This window comes from Podarcis cretensis, assembly GCF_951804945.1.
Source record: "Podarcis cretensis genome assembly, chromosome: 17".
NCBI lineage: Eukaryota > Metazoa > Chordata > Lepidosauria > Squamata > Lacertidae > Podarcis > Podarcis cretensis.
This window is the reverse complement of record NC_137187.1, coordinates 39318933-39345599: the sequence shown is the minus strand read 5'-3', so window position 1 is coordinate 39345599 and position 26667 is coordinate 39318933. Positions and strand designations below refer to the sequence as shown.

At 48.8% G+C, this 26667-nt stretch overlaps 1 protein-coding gene across 1 annotated transcript; it reads left to right on the top strand.

Annotated features, from left to right (window-relative positions):
- Positions 1 to 25727, top strand: ABCD1 (ATP binding cassette subfamily D member 1). The gene is made up of 10 exons (XM_079958917.1): positions 1 to 1159; positions 6287 to 6467; positions 9056 to 9198; positions 11652 to 11820; positions 15825 to 15919; positions 17656 to 17801; positions 18352 to 18497; positions 18726 to 18810; positions 19591 to 19716; positions 21251 to 25727. Exons 1-10 carry the CDS (start codon positions 221 to 223, stop codon positions 21453 to 21455), a joined length of 2235 nt encoding a protein of 744 aa, XP_079815043.1. The 5' UTR covers positions 1 to 220; the 3' UTR covers positions 21456 to 25727.
- The last annotated feature ends 940 nt before the right edge of the window (positions 25728 to 26667 follow it).

The following is a 26667-nucleotide window of genomic DNA, read 5'->3' as shown; positions in this document are numbered from 1 at the left end:
TCTAAGGGATGGCCATGGCTCAGTCCCCTCCCACCTAGTCAGGCTGAGGGTTGGGCATTGTGGGGTGAGAGCAGACTCTGGCTGAGCGGCCAGCCCTGCCACAGCCAGGCAGAGAGCAGAGCACCCGAGCTGGAGGAGGAGGAGAAGAAGGAGTGGTGGGGGGGCAGAGAGGAAGCCAGGAGCAAGGGGCAGTGCCCCCCACCCCACCCTAAGGGACACCATGCCAGTTGCCACAGCCAAAGTGGCAGCCAGGTTGGCCCAGGGGGTCACGGCGAAAAGAGCGGCGGTGGCACTCTTGGTGGCGGCGTATGGAGCCAAGAAGTTGTACCCAGTCCTGCGGCGACACTGGGTTTCCTCTGACCGCCAAGTGAATGCCAACTCAGCAGGGCACCACAGTGCTGAGGAGCCAGCCTCCAAGTGGGGGGCAGCCGATGAGGTGGCAGCATCGCCACCTGGGGTGAACAGGGTGTTTTTCTTCCGCCTGCTGCGCCTGCTGAGGTTGCTGTTCCCTGGGCCACTGTGCCGTGAAACGGGGCTCCTGGCCTTGCACTCAGCCGCCCTAGCCAGCCGCACCTTCCTCTCGGTCTACGTGGCCCAGCTGGACGGGCGCTTGGCCCGCTGCATCGTCCGCAAGAACCCGCATGACTTTACGTGGCAGCTTCTTCAGTGGCTGCTCATTGCCCTGCCTGCCACATTTGTCAACAGTGCCATTCGATACCTAGAAGGGCAGCTGAGCCTGGCCTTCCGCGGACGTTTAGCGGACCATGCCTATCGGCTCTACTTTGAGGGCCAGACCTACTACCGCGTCAGCAACATGGACGGACGCCTGCGCAACCCGGACCAGTCTCTCACGGAAGATCTGGTGGCCTTCGCCAACTCCGTGGCTCACCTCTACTCGAACCTGACCAAGCCGGTGCTGGATGTGATTGTCACTTCCTATACCCTGCTCAGCTCGGCCAGATCGAAAGGAGCCGACACAGCCTGGCCCTCGGTCATTGCCGGCCTGGTGGTCTGCGTCACTGCTAAGGTGCTGCGTGCCTGTTCGCCAAAGTTTGGCCAGCTGGTGGCTGAAGAGGCACGGCGGAAAGGGGAGCTGCGCTACATGCATTCCCGGGTGGTCGCCAACTCGGAAGAGATTGCTTTCTATGGGGGCCATAAGGTAAAGCAAGTGGGCAATGTGCCATGGTTCTCTGGGAGGAAAGCAGGGATCAGCTGATAGGAGGATTACTGGAAGCCAGGACTCCTGGGTTTCCGGACAGAAAATTATAGTGTAGTAGAACTGGAGAAACACGAGAGGGGTAGTTTACCCCCCCCCCCCACTTTTGTTATATGTCTTTCTACTTTCTCTTCTTCCCCTGAGCTCTGAAACGGAGGCAGCTGTCCCTACCAGCCCTCGGCCAGTGGAAGTGAAGTTGGCTTTATAGAGAGACAAGCTAGAGCTGAAACCAGCACCCTTGTTTACTTCCTTTTCTTTGTAGTCTTCTTCCTTGAATTTGTCCGAGGGCAAGGCTGAGGCCCTGACCTGAATTTATCCAGCTTCAAATCTGTCTATGTTCAGTAATCCTCCACCAGTCTAAATTTCCATAGAAACCTTTCTTGGTTTCTATTGCTCATGCTTGACTTCTGCCTCAACCGTCAAAACAGCCCCAGGCGTTTCCAAGTGTGGCACTTAAGGATTCCTGCACTGCCTAGCGGAGGCGATTGGACGGCAGTTGCAGTGTGTTTATCAGACACCATTTCTAATCCCCAGATTTGGAAAAGCAATGGATCAGATAACATATAACAGTAACAGATGAGAGCTGGGAATCAGGATCTAGGCTCTTCCTGTTTTCTGAATCATTGTGAGGGTGGGGGGCGGGGGGGGGGGGGAAATGCTCTTATACCGAGGGCGATGGTGACTGAAGTTAATCGTCATTTCTATCACATGTACACTGCAGTCGCCCCTCTCCATTCCAGCCCAGCTGTGTCAGGAACATTCCAAGGCCAAAAACTCTCCTACCTTTGGCATCCTTCCCAAATTAAGGGTAATTGTAGGTCACATTCGCACACAGAAATACAGCAATGGGGCCAGCCTTTGTGCTTAAACATTTATTAGAACCATGTAGATTTGTGCACACATGCACACACCTCAAACAAAAAGTCTATAGCCACAGTTGCCCTTTAGGAAAAAGGAGCATGACCAGTATTAGTCATGATGACATTTGAATTGTGTCACCACTTGTGATGTTTAAGACAATTATCTCTGAATGTTCAGGGTTTTCTTAGGGCTATTGGGTGCATTTGTGCTGTGCCTCCAGCTGCCCCCTCCTCCACTAGTCTACCTACCTGTGGCTCTTCAGCATAAGATGGCTTCCCACCAGTCTTGCACAGCAGATTGGAAGGGTGGGGGACACAGCATAGGACAAAAATACTACTCCCATATGAAAGCCCTTGTCAGAATAGCAGGACTGTGACCCAAAAACAGTAGCCACCCCATCCCCATCTCTTTGAGACAAGATCTGTTAGTTGTCACCTCAATGGCTTTAGTAAGTGGAGAACAGGAAATGCTGACCTTCCTGCCTTGGTACTCATTAACTTTGCCCTCCCTATTAAAGTTGTGGTATTGGTGCAGGATTATCTCATACCCCTTTGCACCTCCTGTATTTTTTCAGGGTGTTATTTATTATTATTACCATTATTTATTAAATTTGTATATTGCCCTTCATCTGCAGATCTAAGGGCAGTTCACAACATAGAATTACAACATAAAAAACAAAAAATACATAGTAAAAATAAGAACAACAAAAAGCCAATAATCCCCCCTCCCACAACACATTTAAAAGAGCATCGGATGTCAATCAGCGAAAGGCCTGGTTGAAGGGGAATGTTTTCACCTGGCACCTAAAGGTGTATAATGGAGGTGCCAGGCAAACCTTCCTGGAGAGAGCACAGGTAGATTTGGTTTGGTGCAATCCAGGCTCCCTGTCCCAATGTGGCTGAACTAGCACTTTTGTAGTCAGATTTAACACCAGGCGAATTGCTGTTGTGAGGCTAACAGGGCTTGTACCACAGAGATGAAGGGACAGAGCAATTTCCCAATTTCAACTGCAGAGAACTAAGGACAAGACTAGGTATTAGCACCACAGCCTGACCTTCCAGTAGTTAATTAAAAGCTGCCATTGGCCAGTGGTGTAGCCTGGGTTGCTGGCGCCTGGGGCAGGCAAGCCACCAATGCCACTGGAACCAAACGGGGCTGTGCTGTGCCACCTGCCTGCCTGCACAGGAGGGAGCCCAGCTGGCTTACATGACCCTTGGTGGGCAAAACCCCTCAATGCCTGCAGAGAGGAGCGCTGGGTTGGGCTGCCCTGGGGTCACCCTCCCTCCATCTGCATCCACTCACTGTGGACCTGGGCTATTCTTGCTGCCGTCCAAGGAGCGTGGCACAATGAGCAAGCACTGGCCGGGCAGCCATTCAGTGAGGCCTTGGCATGGCATGGCCTGGAGAATGAAGGGTGGCATGGCCTCAGGAATGTGAGGAAGGTGGACGGAGCCTCTTCAGTTGCTAGCCTCTGCCAGGGACATGGCGGCAAGGCCAGGTTGGGCTCCAGGGTCCAGAAACCCTGGGTGGCAGGCAGGCAGGCAAGGACAGGGAGCCTGGGATGTGCCTGGGTGGCAGTGGCGCAACCCCCTGACAGGCTTCTTTGCTGCCTTTGCCAGGATAGGGATCCCTGCAGAAGCTGGTGGCTGTATGGAGGCCACCCCCTCAGAATTTTGTGCCCGGAACCATAGCCCCCCTGGCTCCCCACTGCCACTGGCCATTACTCCATGAATGCAAATACTGTGTTGTATTGCTGCATCCCTGCATCTATGTGATGAAAACCCTGACAAACCATTTAGCACCAGTGAAGTGCTAGTAAAGGCTGGTTTTGGAACTGGGACTCCTTATTCAAAATGTGGCTTTTCAGTTTGTAACCCAAAGTTCAGGGTGTGTGTTGCTATAGTACTTTTCCTATTTCTGTAGTCACACAGATAGTGGAAGCCACACTTACTGGGAAGCAAGTCCCATTGCAACCACTGGAGCTTACTTCTGAGTAAATATGCATAGGATTGTGCTATTAGAACAACTGAATTTTAGAAATCTTCCCCCTACTTTTTATCCTTGAGATTACTTTACACCTCTTTTCTCCTCCCTTTCAGAAAAGGAGGGACAATCTTAGGGTCAGTTCACATATTCAGGTACATCACTTGAGTACTTATCACTTGACAGTTACCAGTGACCCAACTTTTTTTTTCTTTTTGCCCTTGCTGCTGTGTCTTTAACAGCACATTGATTGGGCAAATATTTGTAGATGAGGCTTCTCTTGTCATGGGGGTGGAGACTGCTGCCGTAGCTGCTGTTAAGGACAGGGCTGGTTAAAATCTTAGAGTTAAACTCTCTAAGAGTTCTGTCTATGACAGCAGAGAATTGGAATGGCTCATTCACATATGTCAGTCGTCCCTTAATTCTGTAGTCCTGAAAAAAGACACACATGTAATGAACCAAACTGTCCTTCTGCCTCTTTCTTGTGGAAATTGCTCAAGTGCCTTTTAAGAGCTGGCTGGTGGTCAGTAAAGAAGGAAACTTTTCCTGACATGGAGATAAAGGAATGAGCAAAGCATCACCTGCCTTATTTATGCAGGTCAGTCTTCTGCTAAAAGCACTTCACCTGGTGGGAGTGGCTGCTTTTGAACCATTGAACCTTTTCATCACATGTGCACAGATGAAGCAGATTCTCTAACAAAGAGGTAATGCTACCTCTGGCCTCCAGGGAGTAGACAAAGAAAGTTTGTAGCATTTGAAACTTTTTAGTTTCTAGCAGTTCGAAAGCACGTCAAGTGCAAGTAGATAAATAGGTACCGCTCCTGCGGAAAGGTAAACGGTGTTTCCAAGTGCTGCTCTGGTTCGACAGAAGTGGCTTAGTCATGCTGGCCACATGACCCGGAAACTGTCTGTGGACAAACGCCGGCTCCCTCAGCCTATAGAGCGAGATGAGCGCCGCAACCCCAGAGTCGTCCGTGACTGGACCTAATGGTCAGGGGTCCCTTTACCTTTACCACCTCTTAGTCATCTTTAAAAAAGGTAAAGGGACCCCTGACCATTAGGTCCAGTCACGCACGACTCTGGGGTTGCGGCACTCATCTCGCTTTATTGGCCGAGGGAGCTGGCGCACAGCTTCTGGGTCATGCGGCCAGCATGACTAAGCCGCTTCTGGTGAACCAGAGCAGCGCATGGAAATGCCGTTTACCTTCCCGCTGGAGTGGTACCTATTTATCTACTTGCACTTTGACGTGCTTTTGAACTGCTAGGTTGGCAGGAGCTGGGACCGAGCAACGGGAGCTCACCCCGTCGTGGGGATTCAAAACGCCGACCTTCTGATCGGCAAGCCCTAGGCTCTGTGGTTTAACCCACAGCGCCACCCACGTCCCTTTTTAAGAGGTGGTATGATAGAAGTTTATAAAATTGTGTATATCATGAGAAAAGTGGAGCTGTTGTGATCCTCTGTCTGTCTTGAGACAATGTTGTGTGCCTCTGGGGGTGAAATCAAACCAGTATGTTAGCACCACCAAAGTGACCTCCCTGGGCCAGCACAAGCCTGGGCAGTATGTCTGTGGGTCCTGGGCTGCCCAGATGACAAGAGGTCATAGACATCGAATGAAGCTGAATGTCAGAAGAATTCAGAACAGATAAAAGAAATTACTCATTCACAGAGCTCTTAGTCAAACTATAGTACTTGCTCCTGCAGGAAGCAATGCTGGCCACCAGCGTAGATGGCTTTCAAAGAGGATTAAACAAATTCATGGAGGAGAGGGCTATCCATGGCTGCTAGCTCTGCTGTGCCTCCACAATGGGAGGCAGTACTGCTTCTGAATACCAGTTGCTGGGAATTTCAGGTTCTGTTGTGCTCATGTCCAGCCTGCAGGTATCTGGGTGGTCACTGTGAGGATGCAGGACTAGGTGGCCATTGGCCTGATCCAGCAGGATTCTTCTTTGGTTCTTAATTAAACTCCAAACATTGGAAGTAAAGCAGCAGTTCTTCTGAAATTAGAGCCATATGGAAATGCCCTCCATCTCAGCAGCTGCATTAAGGCAAAGTCTAAGGGCGTGGGATTTCAGCTGCCTGACTGAAGCTAAGCAGGTCGCAGTCTGGTCGCAGTCTGGATGGGAGACCTGGGAACCTCATAGGGGATATACCTGTATACAAATGATAAATAATAAACATCTCATCACCCTGCCGAATGCCATAATGTCTCCTGGCCTCCCCTCCAGGTGGAGTTGTCCCTTCTGCGGCACTCTTATCGTGAGCTGGCCTCCCAGATCAATGTGCTGCTCCTAGAAAGGCTCTGGTATGTCATGTTGGAGCAGTTCCTCATGAAGTACGTGTGGAGTGCTGCCGGGCTGGTCATGGTAGCTGTGCCAATCATCACCGCCACTGGCTATTCTGAGACAGGTGAGTGGAGGCAGATTTTGTAATTAGAATGGAACAACAGGGTGATGGGAGCATGTTGGGTGTCACTTATTGATATAGTAATAAAGTAAATAATTGTTTGTGGGCAGGCGATACTTGAGAATGCTTTCAAGATGCCAGATGAAGTGCCCGATACCAGCTTGCTTAAGAGGCTTAGGCAGGGCATCAGACTAGGCATTGCTGCAGATTCTCCTTGGCCCTCTGCTTTCCAGTTTTGCCACAGTGAAGTACATATAACCACAGAATTGCAGAGAGGGAAGAAAACAGGATAGATATGACATGGCAGCCCCTGTCTCAGCCACATCTTTCCAGTCCCGCCCCCCTTGCAGGAACAGATTGTTTGAGCAGTGAAGATGTGGAAGTGGCTGTAATCTTTGGGTTGAATTACACATTTGGCAGAGTCTGGGGTCAGGACATTCAAAACAGCTTCAAAGTGACAGAAGACTGTGATTTAGAGAAGAAGCTTCGGGTAGTGGAAGAAAATTTAAGCTGTTTTCCTGAATAACACAGTAAATGAATGTGCAGAATCTTAGATTGAACTGGGGCAGGAGATGATAACAAGGTGATTGAAGGTTGAAAGTAGCAGGTAAAGAAAGGGTTAAGCCCTGCACATCCACTGCTTTAGTTTGGAGCTGCACCCTTTCTTGCTGTTTTGCACCTCTTTGGAAGATACTTGCGTTCCTAGTCCTTGGTCTTTGCTTTTAAAGGTCCACAACCATTCTTAACTCTCCCTGAGGTCAGTTGTTTTTGTGTGTACAGAACTGGAAATCTTCACTGCGCATGAAAATCGCTAGCTATGGCACTGAACACAGGTGTTGGTTTTGAAAAACGGCTGTAGCTGGGGAGATGTGAAGAGGAGACCCTGTTTTTCCTCCTTAGTTTTATAGGCAACAGGTGTCCTTGTGTTAATTGCAAGAGCTCCACTTATGGTGGAAGTGAGAGGAGTGGTAGCAGATTATACAGACAGCTCACAGTGAAACTTTACATGGGATGTAGTATTTAGAATGTTTAGGATGTTTAGAAGATTTTAGAATGTTGTATTATTTTATTGTTGTTAGCTGCCCTGAGCCCGGCTTCGGCTGGGGAGGGCGGGATATAAATAATTTATTATTATTATTATTATTATTATAAATTCACCCTGTGTGTGTGATCCTGATTTCGTCAATGATAACTTGCTGGGCAGGTCGGCAGCTCACCTGTTCCATATATCTTCTTGAGTAATGATACCTAGAATGACATGAAGGGTGTTGTCAGACTGATAATCTTATAATTTCTAGGCTTAAGCCTAGGCTAGAGCCCTGCTGCCTTATGCAACAATTTTCTTTCTGGAAGGCAATTTTCTCTCTTGTTGCTCAAAGTTCTGGTGAAATGACCCATCAGGATCAGCAGTAGGTGATCAGGTTCCTCTTCCTGAGTTTAAATCTAATTATACAGATATTTGATGGTTAAATGTAAAGGTATTACAGAAACTGAAAGGCTGATCATCCCAGGAAGATTTGTTGCCTTCTTTGTTGTTTTCGCTGTGGGTGTCTGAGCTGTCCCTGCCCTCGCCAACGCCGCCTCCTCCTCCTCCTTGAAGTCTGAAGAGGATCTTTGTTAGCTTAGTCTCTAGAACCTGCCCAGTTAGAATAGGAACTGAAGGTCCAGTGATCCAGTACAGGCTGTTCAGGGATTTCCTAATCTGGTTGCAGCTGTAGCATCTGCTACCAAGGGCCCCTCCGCTACCTATATTATGTCTTAGCTGCTTTCTCCCATGTTAGCCAAGAGACAGGCCAATGGCTACTTAAGCTACTCCTTCCTCCAGCACCCACATCTACAACAAGGAAGGCTCTGTCACCATATGTTCCTGACATTAGGCCCTGTTTGCAGCACCACTGCCCTGCAAAACTCAAGGGGTGGCAGAACAAGAGAGGTGTTGCAACATCCTCCCCTCCGACATGTGTCTGGCCCCAACATTGCATACCCTCCAGCAGACACACCTGTTCACAGGCCTTTGGAGGTGGAGGTTAAAGATAGAATAACCGTTTTCCCCATGCTGTGTTGCTGCAGCTGTTTTGCCATTGTTCAGTTAATGCTATGGTTTTCAAGTATGGTTTTAGCTTAATGCTGCTCGAATTTGTTTTATTGATTTTGGAATGCACCTTGCCCTGGGACATATGATGAAGGGCAGGTAATAAGTATTCCAAATAAATAAATCTGGCAAACAAAGGAAATATTTAAGGGAAGAACTCTGTTAGAACATCTTTGCTAACCCCAAGGGTGCAAGAGAGAATTAAAGAGCCTTTTCCTGTGCCTAGAAGCAAATGCCTCAAATGCCTACGGGAGAGGTTTCACCAATGCCAGTGATGCTGGGAGGAGGGAGTTTCAGAGTCCCCTGCTTATGTTTTCGTTCATGCAGGAAGTAATCAGTAGGCAAGTGTTCTTGGCCAGAGGGAAAGGATTCCAGGTGAGAGCATGTGATTTCCAGGCAAACTCAGGTCCTAAAAACAGCTGTGGAGCTAGAAAATGGAGGGTAGAGATGTTGTCCTTGGAGTTTCTGCTGACCATGTCGGTTTCCCCTCCTATGCCAGACCCTGAGGCAGTGAAGCAAGCTGCGTTGGACATGGAGGAGAATGAGCTGGTGAGCCTGAGAACCGAAGCCTTCACCACAGCACGGAGTCTACTGAATGCAGCAGCTGATGCCACAGAGAGAGTCATCTCTTCTTACAAAGAGGTACGGATGCAGCTTGGCTGCTTGGGTTGACCCAGAAGGAATTGGGTTGGTTTGATTATCAGTTGAAGGAAGGGAATAAGCCACGTCGTTTCTGTTTTCCTCTGAGGGAAAATCCTAAAATTGCACATCTCTGCAAGGCACAGCCCACACCCAGAAGGTTGGAAGACCTGGGAGAACAATGTCCTGGCATCAGTTCCCGGTTGCACATCAGCGTCCTAGATTCTGCCTTACACGATCATGTTTTCCAACACCCACATGCATGATCTTTGACCTAGTGCAGTGCTCTAATACTTCGTGGGATTGGTTTCGATCTGTAACAGACCAAATGGTTCAAAGCAAACATCTAATTTTGCCCTCCTATGTACACACTCTTGGGAATAATTCCCTTTGAACTTGGTGAGACTTATGCATAGGATCTGTCTAGAACATGGGTCAGCAAACTAAGGGCCGCAGGCTGGATCAGGCCCAATTGCCCTCTGGTTCCGGCCTGCGGACAATCCTGGAATCACCACTTGGATCGGTGTGATTGTTTGGACTGCGCATTTTTTTGCAATTTTTTTCGGGCGCCATTTCCGCCCCCCCCCCCCCAACACACAATGGCGGTGCCTCTTCCTGGCTTCTCCCTGCCCTGCAGAGGATGGGAGCTGGGCCCGCCAGCCTCTCCGTCCATGGCCGCGCTGTGGGCATCGTGACGGGTGCGTCACGGGGCTTTGGCTGAAGCTTGGCGTGCCTGCTGGCCCCGCCACCTGGCACCTGGGAAAGTTGGCCCGGAAAGGAGAGGCAGCGCCAGCGGTGGCTCCCAACCACAGGCAGAGCGGCGGAGGAGGTAGGAAAGCGAGGGGAGGGGGGGGAGAGAGAATACCCCTCTGTTCCATGTGTGTGTGTGTGCGCGTGCGTAGTCCAGCCCACCACAAGGTCTGAGGGGCAGTGAACTGGCCCTCTCCTAAAAAAGTTTGCTAACCCCTGGTCTAGAATAGGAATGAGCATAAGGTGGATCTGGAACTAGTGCGGTATTTCTGCAGGGATTTGTGACTCCCAATTGTTTAATAATTGCAGCAACAAAATGACATATCTTGCTTCCCAACCAGACTTCTAAAATGAAGAAAGCTGGAGTAACAAGGAGTAGATTTTTTACATGGAAGAACTGTGAACTCAGTTCAGTTCTGATAACTCAACACAATTCCCTCGGTTCAGTAACTGCTCAAAGGCACCATGTTCTTTAATTCTTAGCACATGTATTCCAAACCAGGCTCCAACTGGTGGAGCTTGAGGGTTCTAGGGAAATGCAAAGTCTATTCCACAAATCTGCCCTTTCCTGGACCAGGACATACTGTATTTCCTTTATTTCATCACACACTCTAAGGGAATCTCCACAGGACTGATCTTTAAACATGATTTAAACTCTGGTTCTTTACACACTATATCTTTAAAGAACATTAGGAACTTATTCTCCTCCCAAAAATCCTGGGCACTGTAGTTTATCCCTCACAGAGTTACATTTCCCAGCAACCCTTAACAGACTAGAATGCCCAGAATTTTTTGAGAGAAAATGTGCTTTAAAGGTATAGTGTATGCATAAGCTTTGATTGAAACGGGCCAATGAAATTCCTGGTTAGACATCTAGGACCCTCAGTTAAAGAGATTTGAAACTTATTTAAATGTGTTTAGTTACACACACACACACACACACACACACACACACACACTGCCCTGCCCTGCCCTGCCCTGCCATCTAATGGCATCCTCCTAACAATGCCAACTATGTGCCCAAGGTAGAGAGAAACTGCCAGTGGTTACTCACAGGAGCTTCCTAGGGAACTCTGCCTTAGGAAACTTTTCCTTCTTGGAAGCTTGCTAAAGCAACCTCCTGCAACCTTGGGAAAGGACCTTGGCTCAGTGGTCAAACAGATGCTTTGCATGCGGAAGGTTCCTGGTTCAGTCCCTGGCATTGCCAGTTAAAAGAATCCGATGATGGGAAAGGCTGAGATTTAAGACACTTGCAGAGCTGCAGCCACTCAGAACAATAATGGGCTACATATATGAGACCAAGAGTCTGACCTGGTATGTGGCAGCTCTCTATATCCGTTAATGAGATGCAGTTCTGTGTCTGCTTGGGAGAAAGGAGCATTGAGCTATATGGGAATTCCGAGTAATTAGGCATAATAAAACTTGACAGACTGAGCTGGTTTCAGGAGCCTGGAGCAAAGCCAGAAAGTCTTAAATATTAGTGATTGTTATGGGATTGTTGTTTTTACCTGTATGCTTGGAGTGATTTCCCAATGCTGAATACTCTGGGTTTACTCTATGAGTTAATGGATATCAGTGGACTTAATGGGATCTACTCTCAGTAAGACTAATGTTGGCTATTACCAAGAACATCCCAACTCCATCCCTAAAAGCTTTGTGTTTCCCTTCTGGCGCTAAGGTATGTTACTTGCTGCTTCCTAATTCAGGTGACGGAGCTGGCCGGGTACACTGCTCGCGTACATGAGATGTTCCAAGTGTTTGAAGAGGTGAAAGCCTGCAACTTCCGGCGCCCTGGAGAACTTGAGGAGGGTCAGGCTCATGCTGGGAGAGTGATGAAGCATGGCGTACGGGTAGAAGGGCCGCTCAAAATCCAAGGTAAGGCCTTCAGCTCCAGACTGTATTGGGCTGACATGGCACACCTGCATTGCTGCTGGCCTGGTAACTGCGAGATGCGTCTTGCTAGATCAAGAGATGATGTTCACGTGGTGGCAAGGATCAAACCAAGATGGTTATCTTATTTACAATTACTCAGAAGTCCCATAAAACCCAATGGGACTTTCGGCCAAGTAAACATGCATAGGTATCAGGGTACAGGAACCCAGAGACAGCTGCATAGCTTCCGTCAGATCTAGTTCTCAGTGAGCTGGTAAACCTGGGCCTGGGCTATAGCACTTCGAATTGCAGGTAGGGGCTCCCGTGACTGAAGGCACTTCATTACAAAACAAACCACATAGGAGCCATCTTGCCAGGGGTTCTCTCAGCTGTGTTCCTGCTTTTTCTTACTGCAACATGCAGGGGAGCTACTTGCAAGTGCTTTATTTTAGTTACTTTTTTTTTGTACAGTCCAAAATAAAGAAAGTCAGGAGGAAGGCTTCCCCCAGATAACAAGGGGGGGGTGGTTGTGTGGAGGTTTAAAAAACATGTTTCATATGGAGGGGACTTTTCAAGGGAGCTCTTGCACCAACAATCTAAAGTGGTACATTCCGGATACATGTTTTACCACCTCGGTGAGAACTAGGCCTTTCTGCCAGCAAGTCAGGATTGTCTCCTGCCTGCTTGACTGTGCATCTACTTTATTTCCCCTCCCTTCCTGGGTAATGCACATAGCCCTTAGTAACTGCTAAGGAGGTGCAGATTGGCAATTGCTCTATAGCACAATAGATGCTTGAGCAACATCCTGTACAGACAAATAGTGATTTCAATTCTGGGAGTGCCAGTCCTTATGTAGCCAATATAGTATTACCCATGCACAAGAGGGAGGCATCAGCAGACTCGGGGGAACACTGCCATTTGAACTACAAAAGAACCTTTAGAGAAAGACATGCGAAAACACTAAGCATGTTCAGTGGGTGCCTAATGCTGACTGTCTCTTGGGAGGTAAAAATGGAAAGATGGAGTGGCGGGAATCCTGAATAGGGAGCATTGCACTGCAACATTTTGTTCCAGGTCCAAGGTATGGGGAACCTTTGCCCCCCCCCCATGCCACTGCCATCTGCCTCAGCTGGCATGACCAATGGCCAGGGACAGTGGGAGGGTTAGCTCAGCAACATCTGGAGGACCAAGGGTTCCCCACACCTGCTTTATGCTACGGACAACTAACCTATAAAGCATGGGTAAATGGAAAGACAAAGGAAACACAACCCCAAACTACTTTTGATGAGTTGATGGCTGTGTCAGTTGCCCATCTCTATTTGGGGAGTGGGCAGTCTGTGAATCCAGAGTCTGTGCCTGTAAGTTTTGTCTCTCTGCTGCTCTGTGTCCGCTCTTACTTCTTTTTTTGGTGTCCTGCTTCTTTTCTTGTTCTCTCTCTTCCACCAAACCCTTCTCTTTCTCCAGCATCATCTCCATCTGTCCCAAAGCTAGTTCACCTCCTCTTGTATTTCCCCTCACATTTTACACCTCTCTCTCCATCTCTTCACCCTGCAGCCCATCACATCGTGGGAGCAGGCATTGTACCTGCTCCTTACTCTCTGTTGACAACAGCTTCCCTGGCTATTATTAAAATGTACAGTTCTAGGCCAGAGTCTGGGCTGGTAATTCTGTTTTGTGCATGTTCATTAGATTTTTATCTTGCCTTTCTATCAAAAGAAATGGCTCAAGTGACTTACAGAGTTGAAATTTGCAAGTCAACAAGGCTAGGGCTGTGGGTATTCTGTTCATTTTTTATTTTTTTAAAATCTGCTTAAATTGAGCTTAAATTCAGTGCCCTGGATAAATTATGCAAGTTAAGTATATTTCCCTGATATGTTTTGCATAATCTATTGACAACATTGCACAATAGGTCCTGTTTCTGTTAGTCGTGGGGGGTGGGATATGATGGCAAAGGAGCCCCCTGCAGAGAGCAGTGTTGAACCCTCCACTCTTCAGCTGGAGAATGGAGACGTCAGTCCTGCAGACTCCTCCACCCACCTTGCACCTGATGATTGGCAGATGGGTGGCCCCACACACCTGTCAAAGCTGGCTCATGGGGTTGGGGAAATAAACATCTTAGCCCACTGGGCCAAAAAGACTCCACACTCCTGCACTACAAAACTGTTGCCTCAATGGCATTGTTAGTTCGGGAAAAGGTGCAGAAAAGGGCATCCAAAGTGATCAGTGGCTGGAGCAACTTGCCCAGGAGGAAACGTTGCAGCTCTGGGGGCTTTTCAGTTCAGGAAAAAAGTGAATAAGGTAGGACATGACTAAGGTTCACAAAATGCTGCGTGACATGGAGAAAGACACATTTTCCTCCCTTCATCACAACTCTAGAACTTGGAATCATCCTGTGAAGCTAGTTGATGGGACATTCAGGACAGAAGTGCTTCTTCCCCAAGCACATAAGCAGTGAAATTGCTTGCTCAGGAATTCACTTGCTCAGGATGTGTGGACAGCCACCTTCTTTAAAGGTGGATAAGGGAGGATTAGGCTGCTGCTGGCTGCAAGGCATGATGCCCATATGTTACCTCCAGGGTCAGCGGCTCTCTCCATGCCAGTTGCTGAGAGTAGGCCATTTCCCTCATGTCCTCTTTGTGGGCCTTTCAGGGGCATCTGGCTGGTCACTGGGGAAATGGGATGGTGGATTAGACAGACCTTTGGTCTGATCCGTCAGGGCTATTTGTATGTCCGTTGGTTATCACTGGATCCTCTAAGTTGGGACAGCTCTGGCAACCCTACCAGCTAATGGCTCATCCTAATACACTTCCTCACCTGTTATCCTGGCTTCATCCCATAAACAAATACCAGCTGAACCTCCTCTGACCTGACCGCAAGGTGACTTCCAGTTGGGTCAGATAACATGACCGCAGTGGAAGGATAACTATTTGTCTCCTGTGCCTTGAAAGCTGAGGAGGAGTTTTCATAGAATCATAGAATCATAGAGTTGGAAGAGACCACAAGGGCCATCGAGTCCAACCCCCTGCCAAGCAGGAAACACCATCAGAGCACTCCTGACATATGGTTGTCAAGCCTCTGCTTAAAGACCTCCAAAGAAGGAGACTCCACCACACTCCTTGGCAGCAAATTCCACTGTCAAACAGCTCTTACTGTCAGGAAGTTCTTCCTAATGTTTAGGTGGAATCTTCTTTCTTGTAGTTTGGATCCATTGCTCCGTGTCCGCTTCTCTGGAGCAGCGGAAAACAACCTTTTTCCCTCCTCTATGTGACATCCTTTTATATATTTGAACATGGCTATCATATCACCCCTTAACCTCCTCTTCTCCAGGCTAAACATGCCCAGCTCCCTTAGCCATTCCTCATAAGGCATCGTTTCCAGGCCTTTGACCATTTTGGTTGCCCTCCTCTGCACACGTTCCAGTTTGTCAGTTTTGGCAGGTACAGTGTTCCCCACTTTGTATGAAGTGGCACCTGTCAAAATTATGTCTCCCATTTGGTTTGCAGTAGTAGAGCAGCCCTCCTTTCCATCCCATCATTCTCCCTGGCCTGACTGGATTAGACCAGCAGGGCTTTGGGTCCTGGAGCCTCTTCTGAAAGCCATGCTTTGTTCCCAGAAACATAAAGTCATGTGCATGTTAATACCAGATGGAGGAGTGCACATGAGCATGTGCAGACTGCCTTAATCTAACCAGTGAGCCATAGCCATTCCCTGCAGATCCAGTGTCAGAGAGGGGCCTGTCGCAAACCATCCTGAGGACTGAGATGAACAATGTTTAGCAGATACCTTGCATTCTTTCTCCATTCCCAGGTAAAGTCTAAATTTGGGCTTGAGCAAGAGAGGAGACAGGAGGAGGATTGTGAGAGGGTGTGCTGCCCCCTTCTGACTGAGTCTGTGTTCACTCTCACAAGGGTTGGAACACTGTCTTTCATTGTGGATTTGATATCCAGTCTCTTCCTTCCTTCCCCCCACATCCCATCCCATCCCACCCCACCCCATTTTGCTTACAGGACGTGTGGTTGATGTTGACAATGGAATTGTCTGTGAAAACATCCCCATCATCACCCCCACTGGAGACGTCGTGGTCACCAGCCTCAATATTCGGGTAAGTAGTAAAAAACAAAGTTTGAAAGCGGGGAGCAGGAGCCGGGAGACTTTGGCTGAGTTGGCTGTGCCTTTAACAGTTGCCTGATATCCAGGAATTTGCATGTGATAACATTGATCCCTATATTCTAATGCCATGAGAAGTTTCATTTGCAGATTTCTGCAGATCAACTTGCTCATGAAGGCACAGGAGCAGAGCAGACCCCATTTCCTTTTTTGCTACTGGTTGCTAAGCCTGTTGTGTATTATTGCTTGAAATTCTGTTCTGCATTGTTGCTTGAAAGATATATCCTAGGGCAGAGTTCTAACATTGAGAGGATTCTAATGCTGAAGGCCTGGAAGAACCTTCTTCAGATTCAGCAGGGTTGTTAAAAGAAAGATGGAGATAAGGCTGGGCTGAGATTGCAAGCTTTTTTTGTCGGTAGGAGATATGAAGCAGCAAAGTTGAGGGAAGGGGGTGGGTGGGACGGAGAGTCCCTGCCAGTGCTGCTGACTTTGCAAGGTCAGGTAGGAGGAGCAGGGGGTGTGGTGTTGGGGGGGGGGGAGCTGATAAGACCTTGATCACTGCCTTCTCTTTATTATATTTTGCAAGAGCATAGAAAGAGCTGGAAAATCGGCCAGAGTACAGGAGTGGGGCGAGAGAGCAAGCCTGACGTGGCTCAGAGATAGTTGTCAGGGCACCATAGGGGTAATGTCACTTGGCAGGTAGCCTAAAGCAGCTGGCAGATCACAGATTTCTTACGTTCTGGGCCATTTGGGGTGGGAGTGGGGCCAGGTTCCCAAGGCAGGGGAGTTGAATCTATCCTCCGAAGGCCAAGGAGAGATGGGGCAGGGGAGTCTGGCCTTTACAGGTCCAAGGCAACCAAAAGCGACTTACAGCCAACCAACCAACCAAATTAACAACAACAAAAACATAGATACATTAAAACTGAGGGGGGGGGAGGGAAACAGTGCATTAAAAGCATCCCACCCACTTCTAAAAGGCCACAGATAGTGAAAGGCCAAAGGCTTGGCTATAGAGAAAAGTTTTTGCCTAGCACTTAAAGATTTATAATGATGGTGCCAGACGAGCCTCCCTGGGGAGAGCATTCTGCAAAGCGGGAGCCACCACAGAAAAGGCCTCTTCTCATGTTGCCGCCTTCCAGACCTCTCGAGGAGGAGGCACATGAAGAGGGGCCTTCGATCATGATCACAGGGTTCAATTCAGTTCATATGAGGAGAAGTGGTCCTTGAGCTATTGCGGTCCTGAGCTGCTTTATGGGTCCAAACTAGTGTATTCCTTCCTACAAACCTGCCTGGGCTCTAAGATCTTCTGGGGAGGCCCTTCTCTCGGTCTTGCCACCCTCACAGGCACACTTGGAGGGGGTGCAGGGAGGGCCTTCTCAGTGGCTGCTCCCAGGCAACTTTGGAACTCCTTCCCTAGAGAAGCTAGACTGGCTGCTTCCCTGCTGTTTTTCCGCTGTAGGTGAAGACGTTCTTGTTCCAGTGAGTTTTGGGGAACTAACTGCTGTTCCCAGTGCTGTTTTTGTTTTGATGTGATTGTATTTTTAAAAAATATACATATAGTTTTAATTCTGTTAATGTTTAATTGTTTTTCAGTGATTTTTACCTCTCTATGTTTTTAGCTGTTCTTTTTTTATCTGTAAGTCACCTTGAGTCCCTGTCAGGAAAAAAGGTGGGTGATAAATAATAAAATAATAATAATCAGACATACTACTCTCTGATGTCTTCTTGCAGGTGGACGAGGGCATGCACCTGCTTATCACTGGTCCAAACGGCTGCGGGAAGAGCTCACTGTTCCGGATCCTGGGGGGACTCTGGCCAACATATGAAGGCATCCTCTACAAGCCACCCCCACATCGTATGTTCTACATTCCACAGAGGTACAAAGAACCAGTATTCAGATGCCTGCAGGGAAGGGAAAGGCGGGTGATACAATGGAACAAAAAAGAGAGAACCTAAGACTATTGGTTGCTCTTCATGGGGCTGAACGTGTTAAAATTAGGAAATAGAATCATAGAATTGTAGAGCTGGAAGGGACCCCAAGGGTCATCCAGTCCAACCCCTGCAATGCAGGGATCTCAGCTGAAGCATCCATGACAGATGACCATCCAGCCTCTGCTTGAAAACCTCCAAGGAAGAGTCCACAACCTCCCGAGGGAGAGCCTTCCACTGCTGAATAGCTCTTGCCTTCAGAAAGTTCTTTTCTGATGTTTAGTTTGAATCTCATTTCTTGTAACTTGAAGCCATTGGTTTGAGTCCTGCCCTCCAGAGCAGGAGAAAACAAGCTTGCTCCATCTTCCACGTTGTTTTAGCATTTGTGTGTTTGCAATCCTGGCCTCCTTGGGAGGAATGGTGGGATATAAATTGTTGTTGTTGTCATATTAATATATTTGCACACCAAGGAATGTTATGCTTGGTATCTCATGGTAGGCCATACATGTCTGTGGGAACCCTGCGAGACCAGGTGATCTACCCAGACACTGCAGAGGACATGGCACGGAAAGGGAAGACGGACGCTGACTTGGAGCGGATCCTGGGCATTGTCAACTTGAACTACATTGTGCAGCGTGAGGGAGGTGGGTGCAACCAGGAGAGGTGGGGTGAGCATGAGAGAGAGAGAACACACAAACCTTTAATTCATGGGAGACAAATGGGGAGGGAAATTGTCTTTTCTGCTTCCTTTGCCTCTGGCTGTGTGGAGCAGAAAGTGAATGGGCAAGCAGGACGCTTAGGAGGGTCTGCTGCACCATCCGCGTTGAGTGACCAATGAAATCTCTTACCTTTCCATCCACGGGTGGGGCCAGGCTGGGAAGCCGTCAGCGACTGGAAGGATGTGCTCTCTGGTGGCGAGAAGCAGCGCATGGGGATGGCCCGCATGTTCTACCACAGGTTAGTGCCTACAAGTGCAGTGAGAGGCCTGATTGTTGGCCGCTGCTGCTATTCTGTGCATGGGATTCAGTTGCATTCCAGCAAATTCACATATAGCAATTAAAGTGGCTTTGGCAGTCTTGTGCAACAAACCTACTTCTTCAAAAAGGGGGGGAGGGGGTTCAGTAAGGAAAGTGACAGGAAAAAGCTTTGGGAAGCAGGAGAGAAGAATCTCTTGACACAATGTTTGTATAACCTCTTGGCAAATAAATCGGGGTGAGTGCTATTTAAGCAGCAGGTATTGCATAACCTTCCCACAAACTTTGTGCAAAGAAATGAGGCAGGTTGTCTGGAATCAACCATAATCCCCCTAGCAGAGGACTAGCCCCAGTGTTGTGCTTTCCAGACATTGTGTACTACAACTTCCATCAGTCCTAGCCAGCATGGCCAACGATCAGGGAAGATGGGGCTTGTAGTCCCGTGACCCCTTTTCTCGCGGCCCCTTTGCTCATCCTGCTGCCAGCCGAGGGTGGGAATGCAGTGTGTCCTTCTGTCAGTAGAAAGGTAGCAGAACCAAAGCTGAGACCAGCGAAAGTCACACCAGGGGCAGCCCAAAAGAATGATGTTGGGAAATATTGCCAGGATCACAGCTGAAAGGTGGAAGAGGCACAGATTGGATCAGGCAGGAGGTGCGGAGGGGAAGGTGGAGGACTGCAGTGTTAGGAGTGGCCATGTACAGACTGGCTTGGCCAAAGAGCCACTTTGAGGTCTCTCATTTGGGCTGCTGCTCTTCCTCCCTAGGCCAAAGTACGCTCTCCTGGATGAGTGCACCAGTGCCGTCAGCATTGATGTAGAAGGCAAGATCTTTCAAGCTGCAAAGGATGCTGGGATAGCATTGCTCTCGATCACCCACCGACCTTCACTCTGGTATGTTTTGTGCTCTACCCACAGTCTTCTGCCTGGTATGTTTCTTTAGGCTTCCTTTGGAGCCCCTTGTTCCAAGGACTTTATATACATCTATCTCACTCTTCAATGGTCTTCCCTCCGAGTTAGTGGTCTTCCCGCTTCCCTTTAATGATTCTACAGTACTGGGTGCTCTTGGATCACTCTCCTGTTCTGCTCAGGGAGCTTCCTGTCTACAAGACCAGGACATCCAGGCTAGTTGGTTAGTTGGAGTCATTTGAAGACACGTTTTCTCCCTTCTTGCCCATCAGCTGTTTGTGGAGTCAGCTGTGCCCATGAGTGGGGCTTTTGAGAGAGCAGGGAAGGCTAGGGAGATCCCTGCAGCAGTGTGCCTCCTCAGGCCCTCAGTCTCCATGGTGGTACACCTCTGCCACGCATGGAGCAGTTTCTCCACATACCTGATTTAGCAGGCAGGAGTCCCTGTGGGCCACCCCTTATTCTCTCTCTCTCTTTCTATTACAGGGGACAGGGAGGAGGAGGATGGGGAACCATCTGAGCATTAGCTAAGAAGTGGACTGGCAGGCTTATAATGCCTCCAGGAATCTGTCCACACTTCTACATCCATTTACTCTGCTTCTACCTATCCCTGTGATTGTGCATGCTTTTATATCCCCCCTTTCTCCCCAAGAAGCTGGAATGCCAGACCACCCCACCTGCCAGACCCCCCCCCCAGTATCAGAGTCAGTATCTCCCCATCCCTGCTTTTATCATACCCCCAAATCTCAGTTGCCACTGCATGAACCCCCTTCCTCCTCTGGTCCCCACCTCATCACACTTGGCACTGCCACCCAGACAGGGTAGGAAAGGGTTGTGTGAGCCTGGAGGCAGGACCTGTCATTTCCTCTGTGACCAGTAGAGGCTGCCATAGAGTGGATCACCTGTCTGGTGCCCCTTTGCTCAACCCGGGACAGGGAAAGAGAAAGGGGTTTTGGAGAAGGACCTAGAATAACCCATCGACTCCAAAAGTCCTGTGTCTTTAATAACTGAAGCTTTACGGCAGCAGAGGATGCACCTGCTAAAATCTTCCTTTCTGCACACATTGTGAAAGGGACAGGGGACTGTTTTTGCATAGAGTCTGGCTGCGCCTGGGCCTGCCCACCTTGTCCTTTCCTGCCCCCAGAAGACTTCCTATCCTCCCCGCATCTCTCCCTGTTTCCACCGCCCCTCCAGTCCCTGGCTGTCTCCCAAGCAGGGAGTCACGTCCCCAGCAGGAAGCCGTGTGGGCGGAGGGGGGCATCAGAGTCTCATCCCTGGAGACTGAGAGCCGCTTTGTTCCTGACTCCCCCAGAGACAGCTCAGCGGAAAGATCCCTCCCCAGGAGCAGGCAGGGATGCCAACCCCACCCACACACAGGGCGCTCGCTGGACTCCGAGGAATGAGGGGCAGCAGCGAGAGCTCCAGGCCAAGCGCATGGGGGTGTGGAGAGATTGCTGGGAGGCCCAGAGCAAAGCGTAGCACAGACCAGCGTCTCAAGCAGCCCTTCCCTCTTCCCTTTCAGGAAGTACCACACCCACCTCCTGCAGTTTGACGGGGAGGGGGGCTGGCGTTTTGAGAAGCTGGACCCTGAAGCCCGTCTCTCCCTGCGAGAGGAGAAGCAGCGCCTGCAGCAGCAGCTGGCCGGAGTCCCCGAAATGCAGCAGCGTCTCAGTGAACTTTGCCAAATCTTGGGTGAAGATACGGCCTCTCCAGCGGGACACATCTGAGAGAGCCAGGCACCCTGAAGCATCCCCTCACCATTCCTGCCCCGGCCCACTCGGCTGAGTGCTCAGTAAGAGGATCCCGGCTGCTTTCCTTTCCTCCTGGGAGCTGCAGAAGAAGGCCGGCTGTTGCCCAGGCTGCTGAAGGAAGAGTCACGTTTTCTCTGCTGGGGCATCGCTTATTTCTGGCACTTGTTGACTGTGCCCTTCGTCACCTTCTCTCTTAGCCTGCCTCGTTCTAGGACTGGAGGGAGGGAATGGGTCACCCCGTCCTGACAAGTGACTCTGAAGTTTTCTCTCTCTCCCACACACACACACCTCACACACACAGTGCCTGAATATCCCAAGATAGTAATGCCAAAGCGTGGGTTTTGTTGCCCCACTGCCATTCTCTGCCCTCTGCATCTGTGGATGTTTTGGAGTGAACTTCCAGCATCAGCCACACCTCAGAGGCCTGGGAGGTTCAGCGGGACCGGTCTCCGCCTTTCTCCACACAAAACAGCCGCACAACATTTGATACGAATCCAAGCCATGAATGTAGCTCTTGTACCTTTCTCCCGGTGGCCTCCTTTTTGCCACAACTGGGCTGTAGAAGCTGGTTGCACAGGGCAGCACCAAAACCCCCTCCCCTTCAACCTTCGCCCCCTGAGCTCCGCTTGAGGAAGGCCTGTCTCCTTACCTGGACACCATGTGGGTGACATGGCAGCCAAGGGAGCAAGTTAGGAAATCCACGTTGCTCTAGATCAGTAATTTTCAACAGTTTTCTCTGAAACCTTGCTGTTCCTCAGAACTTACAAAGAGCTCCCCAGTGAGAAGATGGGTAAGTTATGCAGGGCAAGCGGTCAAAAAACCTCACCACGACCTCTTTGACCGACCTTCCACAACTTTTTCAGAATGTGGGGTTGGTTCATTCTTCAGGGGCAACAGTTTAGGTCTGCCTCATGCCCTTACAAACTGAGAGTGTGGCCTAAGATGCCTCTCACATTGCAGGGGTCCCAGACACAGATTGGGTCCTCAGCAGATAAGCCAATATGGAGTCCCTTGAGGTGGGAAGCCTTGAAAGCCACGGTCCTGGGCTGTCTCGGGACCCCCTTGTGCAACTCTGTAGAACATAAAGCCCTTCCTGAGGCTTTGTCCTCGTGGCTTCTAATACTTTAGTCCCTTAATTTTGAGGGACTGGTCTTCCCTGTGAAGGCCAGCAGAAGGCCCTGTGCCATTTGCTTAGGGCACTTTCTATGGGAACTTGCTGAGACTTGATTTCCATACAGCTGTCCTTTAGGACTTGTTCTCCTTGAAATAGCAGGAATTCTCCTAGGGTCATTTCCCCCCGTTTTCTAAAGCAGGGTGGAGGTGGAGAAAGAGAAAGAGATGTTTTTGTATACAGACCACAAGGCCTCAGCCAGTGGAGCTGCATTAGTTCAACTGCACAGCATATATCCACATTGGGAGGAGTGCAGCAATTTGGGTCTTGCCTCTTGCCATGTGCGTGATGCGATGGAGAGAGGGAGCGTGTGGCAAAGGAACTAGGATTGGTGGTTGTCCCCTATTTCACTTATGCCAGTGTTAGTCTGCACAGATGTGTCTATTCTTAAAAACTGAGCCCTCTTTTAATTAGTCATGAAGGTGATTGCTGCTGTTGTTGTTACTGTTACTGTTGTTGTTGTTGTTAGAAGGCTCACTGCCAGTTGTGTTTTCCACGTGAAATAACATACCAGCAAGCTATTAATGATGTGTGCTCCCATGTCCTTTAAATGCACATTTAGCTACAGCCATCACACAGTTATTTTTTTTAAAAAAATCAGCCATTGGCTTTGATGGTGAGACATCAGGGTTTGCCCTGGTTCTCTCCCCTCTGCCCCTTTGCACGGGTATTTCCTCCTCTCCCCACTTGCATCCCTTTCCCAATCCTACTGCTTCCAAGCACACCTCATCTTCCTAAGAAAGCAAAGAAGATGCATGGTTGCTTAGGAGAAATGAACCCTCTGCTCTCCCTTCGTGAAACATCTTGCACTGGCCTGCAGTCGTGTGGCCTACCATGTTTGGCCCTTGGACTTAACTGGCGGCAGCAGAGTCTGGCAAACCACCTACCGTGTTAACTTTCCCACAGTTCTACAGAGTGCCTGATTTAGCAGTACTTTGCATGGTGTGCAGCACCTCAGGCCCAGCAGCTGCTGACAAATAAGGCCTTAGCCATAGGGGAGGGGAGCTTTTCCTGGGGGGGGGGGCTCAGAGCTGTACCAACCCTGCAACCCGCATTGACTACATCTCTGTTCTTGCAACCACAGGCAAAAAACAGAGCAGGAGGCTTTATTTGACAATGAGGCTGGTAGGCTGCATTAAGCTGGGTGGCAGGCCTGATTCCGCACCTCTGTGCCCAGGGACACCTGGCAACTGGCCCTCTGGCACCCCCCCCATAGGACTGGCACCTGGAACCCTGCTTGTCCTATGGGGGAGCCATCCCGGATTGGGATAGACACATTGCTCTCAAATGGCATGTTGATTCTGGAGGAGTAAAACCACAGCTTGGCAGCCCACAGCCTGCAGGTTTCATACAACTTTCCTGAGGCTCCCTGTGCCCCATGAAATTGCCACTTCCAAATTTTGACATGTCATTGTGGTGGGGGAGGACATTGTGCAGGGCGGATCATCTTGAGATGCTAACAAGGGAAGCAAGTTCATACAGTGTTTTGCAGGCTCTGCTGCCTAGTCCAGCCATGTTCACAGAGAGGCCACCTCAGTCAGAGTGTGCTCACATCTTCAGAGAACCACATAAATTCTTAACGTAATTTCAGTCAACTAGTCCAATGAGTTTTCCTTTCCCCAACGGCAATTGCTGACATTTTACAAAGCACAAAGCCCGTGTCGCCAGCCAATTTGGGCACTGGGGAGGTCATTTCATGCCCCACACATCACCACCATCCCCGGCGTCTTTTAAGTGCCACACTGGAGTTATTAAATATTTTTTTAAATCTGTATTCTGCTTTTTTACAAAAGTAAATTCAAAGTTGCTTACAACAATCAAATATACAAGAAAACCAAATCCACAAAAATGCATCAAACCCCATAAAATACCAGCATCACAAAAACAAATGGATCTGCACCTGTCAAGGAAAGAGATGGTAACAACCTGACAGAGTAAAAGTGCACTCCTTTAGTTTGCTGGCAGTCATCTCCTTAAATATATAAACACATATATATGCTTTCCTGTGAATTTTTTTTAAGCAAACAGCAGAGCAAAGAGAAAGCTGAAAGAAACTTTCTCCATGTTGTGTTAGTTTTATACTTGCCGGGAGTTTGTGTACGTGTGAACATCAAAAGAGAGTGCCCCCACCAGAAGTTAGAAATAGTACAGCCCCCTCTGCCACATTCTTCTGCATGTGTGTGTGTTGCCATTGGTTTCTCCTATATCTGCTTCTGATTTGCTCTCTATGTTTGCAAGTCTCGTCATTGCTGCAGCTTCCTGCAAGCCTTGAAAAGAGAGCCTGGAAGTTCAGGGCTGTTGTGTTTTCTCTCTCTCTCTCGCTCTCATGAGCAGCTCCTTGTATTGGCCGCCATTGCCTAGAGGAGCAGCAGCAACATAGGTTCTTCTTTCATTCCTGATCACAGACCTGCCTGGCTTAGCTACTCCAGCCAAATTTTAAGGCAAGCCATTTGCAAGTGTGTGCATAGCAACACCACAATCCTATTGGAGAGAAAATAAAATCTCTGCATTGTTCATTCTGGAACAGCTCTGAAACCCTATAAATACATGCAAAGAGATGGGACTTCCCAAGTGGGTCCCAGGTGTTTGGAGTGAGGAGTTTCAACTTTTTCTTCCTCTCCTCTACTTGATTGTATAAATTGCTGATTTATTTAATTGTAGTATGTCTGTGTGTTTTGTAAGATGTTTTAAAAACTTATTTCTGAATTGTCTTCGGACCATCTTTTTATTTTTATTTTTAGCCTGCCATCCACTTCATGCCCTTCCCAGTATGAAAGCCCCACAAGTAAACAATGTGATACTATTGCCTGGCAAGGGGGGTGGGGAGAGCCAGAGTGTGTGCCATGGAGGGCTGAGCATGTGTCAAAATTCTCAGTGGAATGAGGCTGTTCCCATCTGCTGGCACTGATGTCAGAATTTTACAAAACTATGCAACAAAGACTTTCTTTCTCTGCTGTTATGTACGTGCAAAACTGCCATCCCACTCCCCCTTTCTCCTACCCTCACAGTGCCTTTTATGCTGGCAGAAGCCAGGTTTATTCAGATGCTGATAATAAAAATATTATAGATCACAAACAGCTGTCCGTGTGATTCTGGATTCTGGGATGGGATTCTGCATGGCTACTGCCAAGAATGGTAGCAATTGGAATTGGTATTGGGAGAGCCAGCCCTAGCACTGAGGTGGGGGTCCTCAGTGGGGTCCAAGGGGTGGTAGAAGGCATTGTGCCAGAGGATACTTTTGACACAGCCTCCTTTCCTCTAGTATTCATCAACTGCTCTGTCCCAGGCCCCTCTATCACCCTTAAATGTGACTGAAATAAATTTCTCCCTCAACCCTATCCACAGGTCTCTGCACTTTGTCATTTAATTTTTTTTAATTATTTAATTTGAGGGAGGCCCTTTTGATTCAACTAGAAATTCAAACAGAAACGTTGAATGGGGAAAACCAATGGTAGGGGCTTATTGTGAGTCAAAGGGAGATAAAAGTAATGTTTTAGTTACTGAGTTTAAACAACCTTAACTAATAGTGTGATGTTTTAAGGACATTGTTTACATGAAATTAATTCAGTACATCACATTGGAAAAGTGCCCAAATACCGGTCAGCTCAGCCTGGTGATTTTTTTGTGTTCATTAGCTAGGCAGACAGGAGCAGGTTGACTTCTTGATGAGCAAGTTGGTGAAATAATGCAACTTGCATTTAAAACAAAAACACAGAAGAAGTAAGTAGTGACTGTCCTTTTTGTTTAACTTGGAACACTGAAGGTGATCCGACTGGCAATCAGATCTTCCTTCAACCATGTCAGTGGGGCAATGTCTTCTGCCACACCCGAGGGCAATGCGCTAGCTCAGGGACTGCATCTCTCCACACTTCCCCCCTGGGCCCACTCGCAAGAACCTGCCTCCTGAGGCACCCACCTCACCCTGCCTAATACTATCGCTGGCCAGCCTTGCTCTGGTGAGGGGGGAGTTCTAGGCATAATGGGGAGCAGGAGGTAATGGGTGAAGCTGTTTTCAGA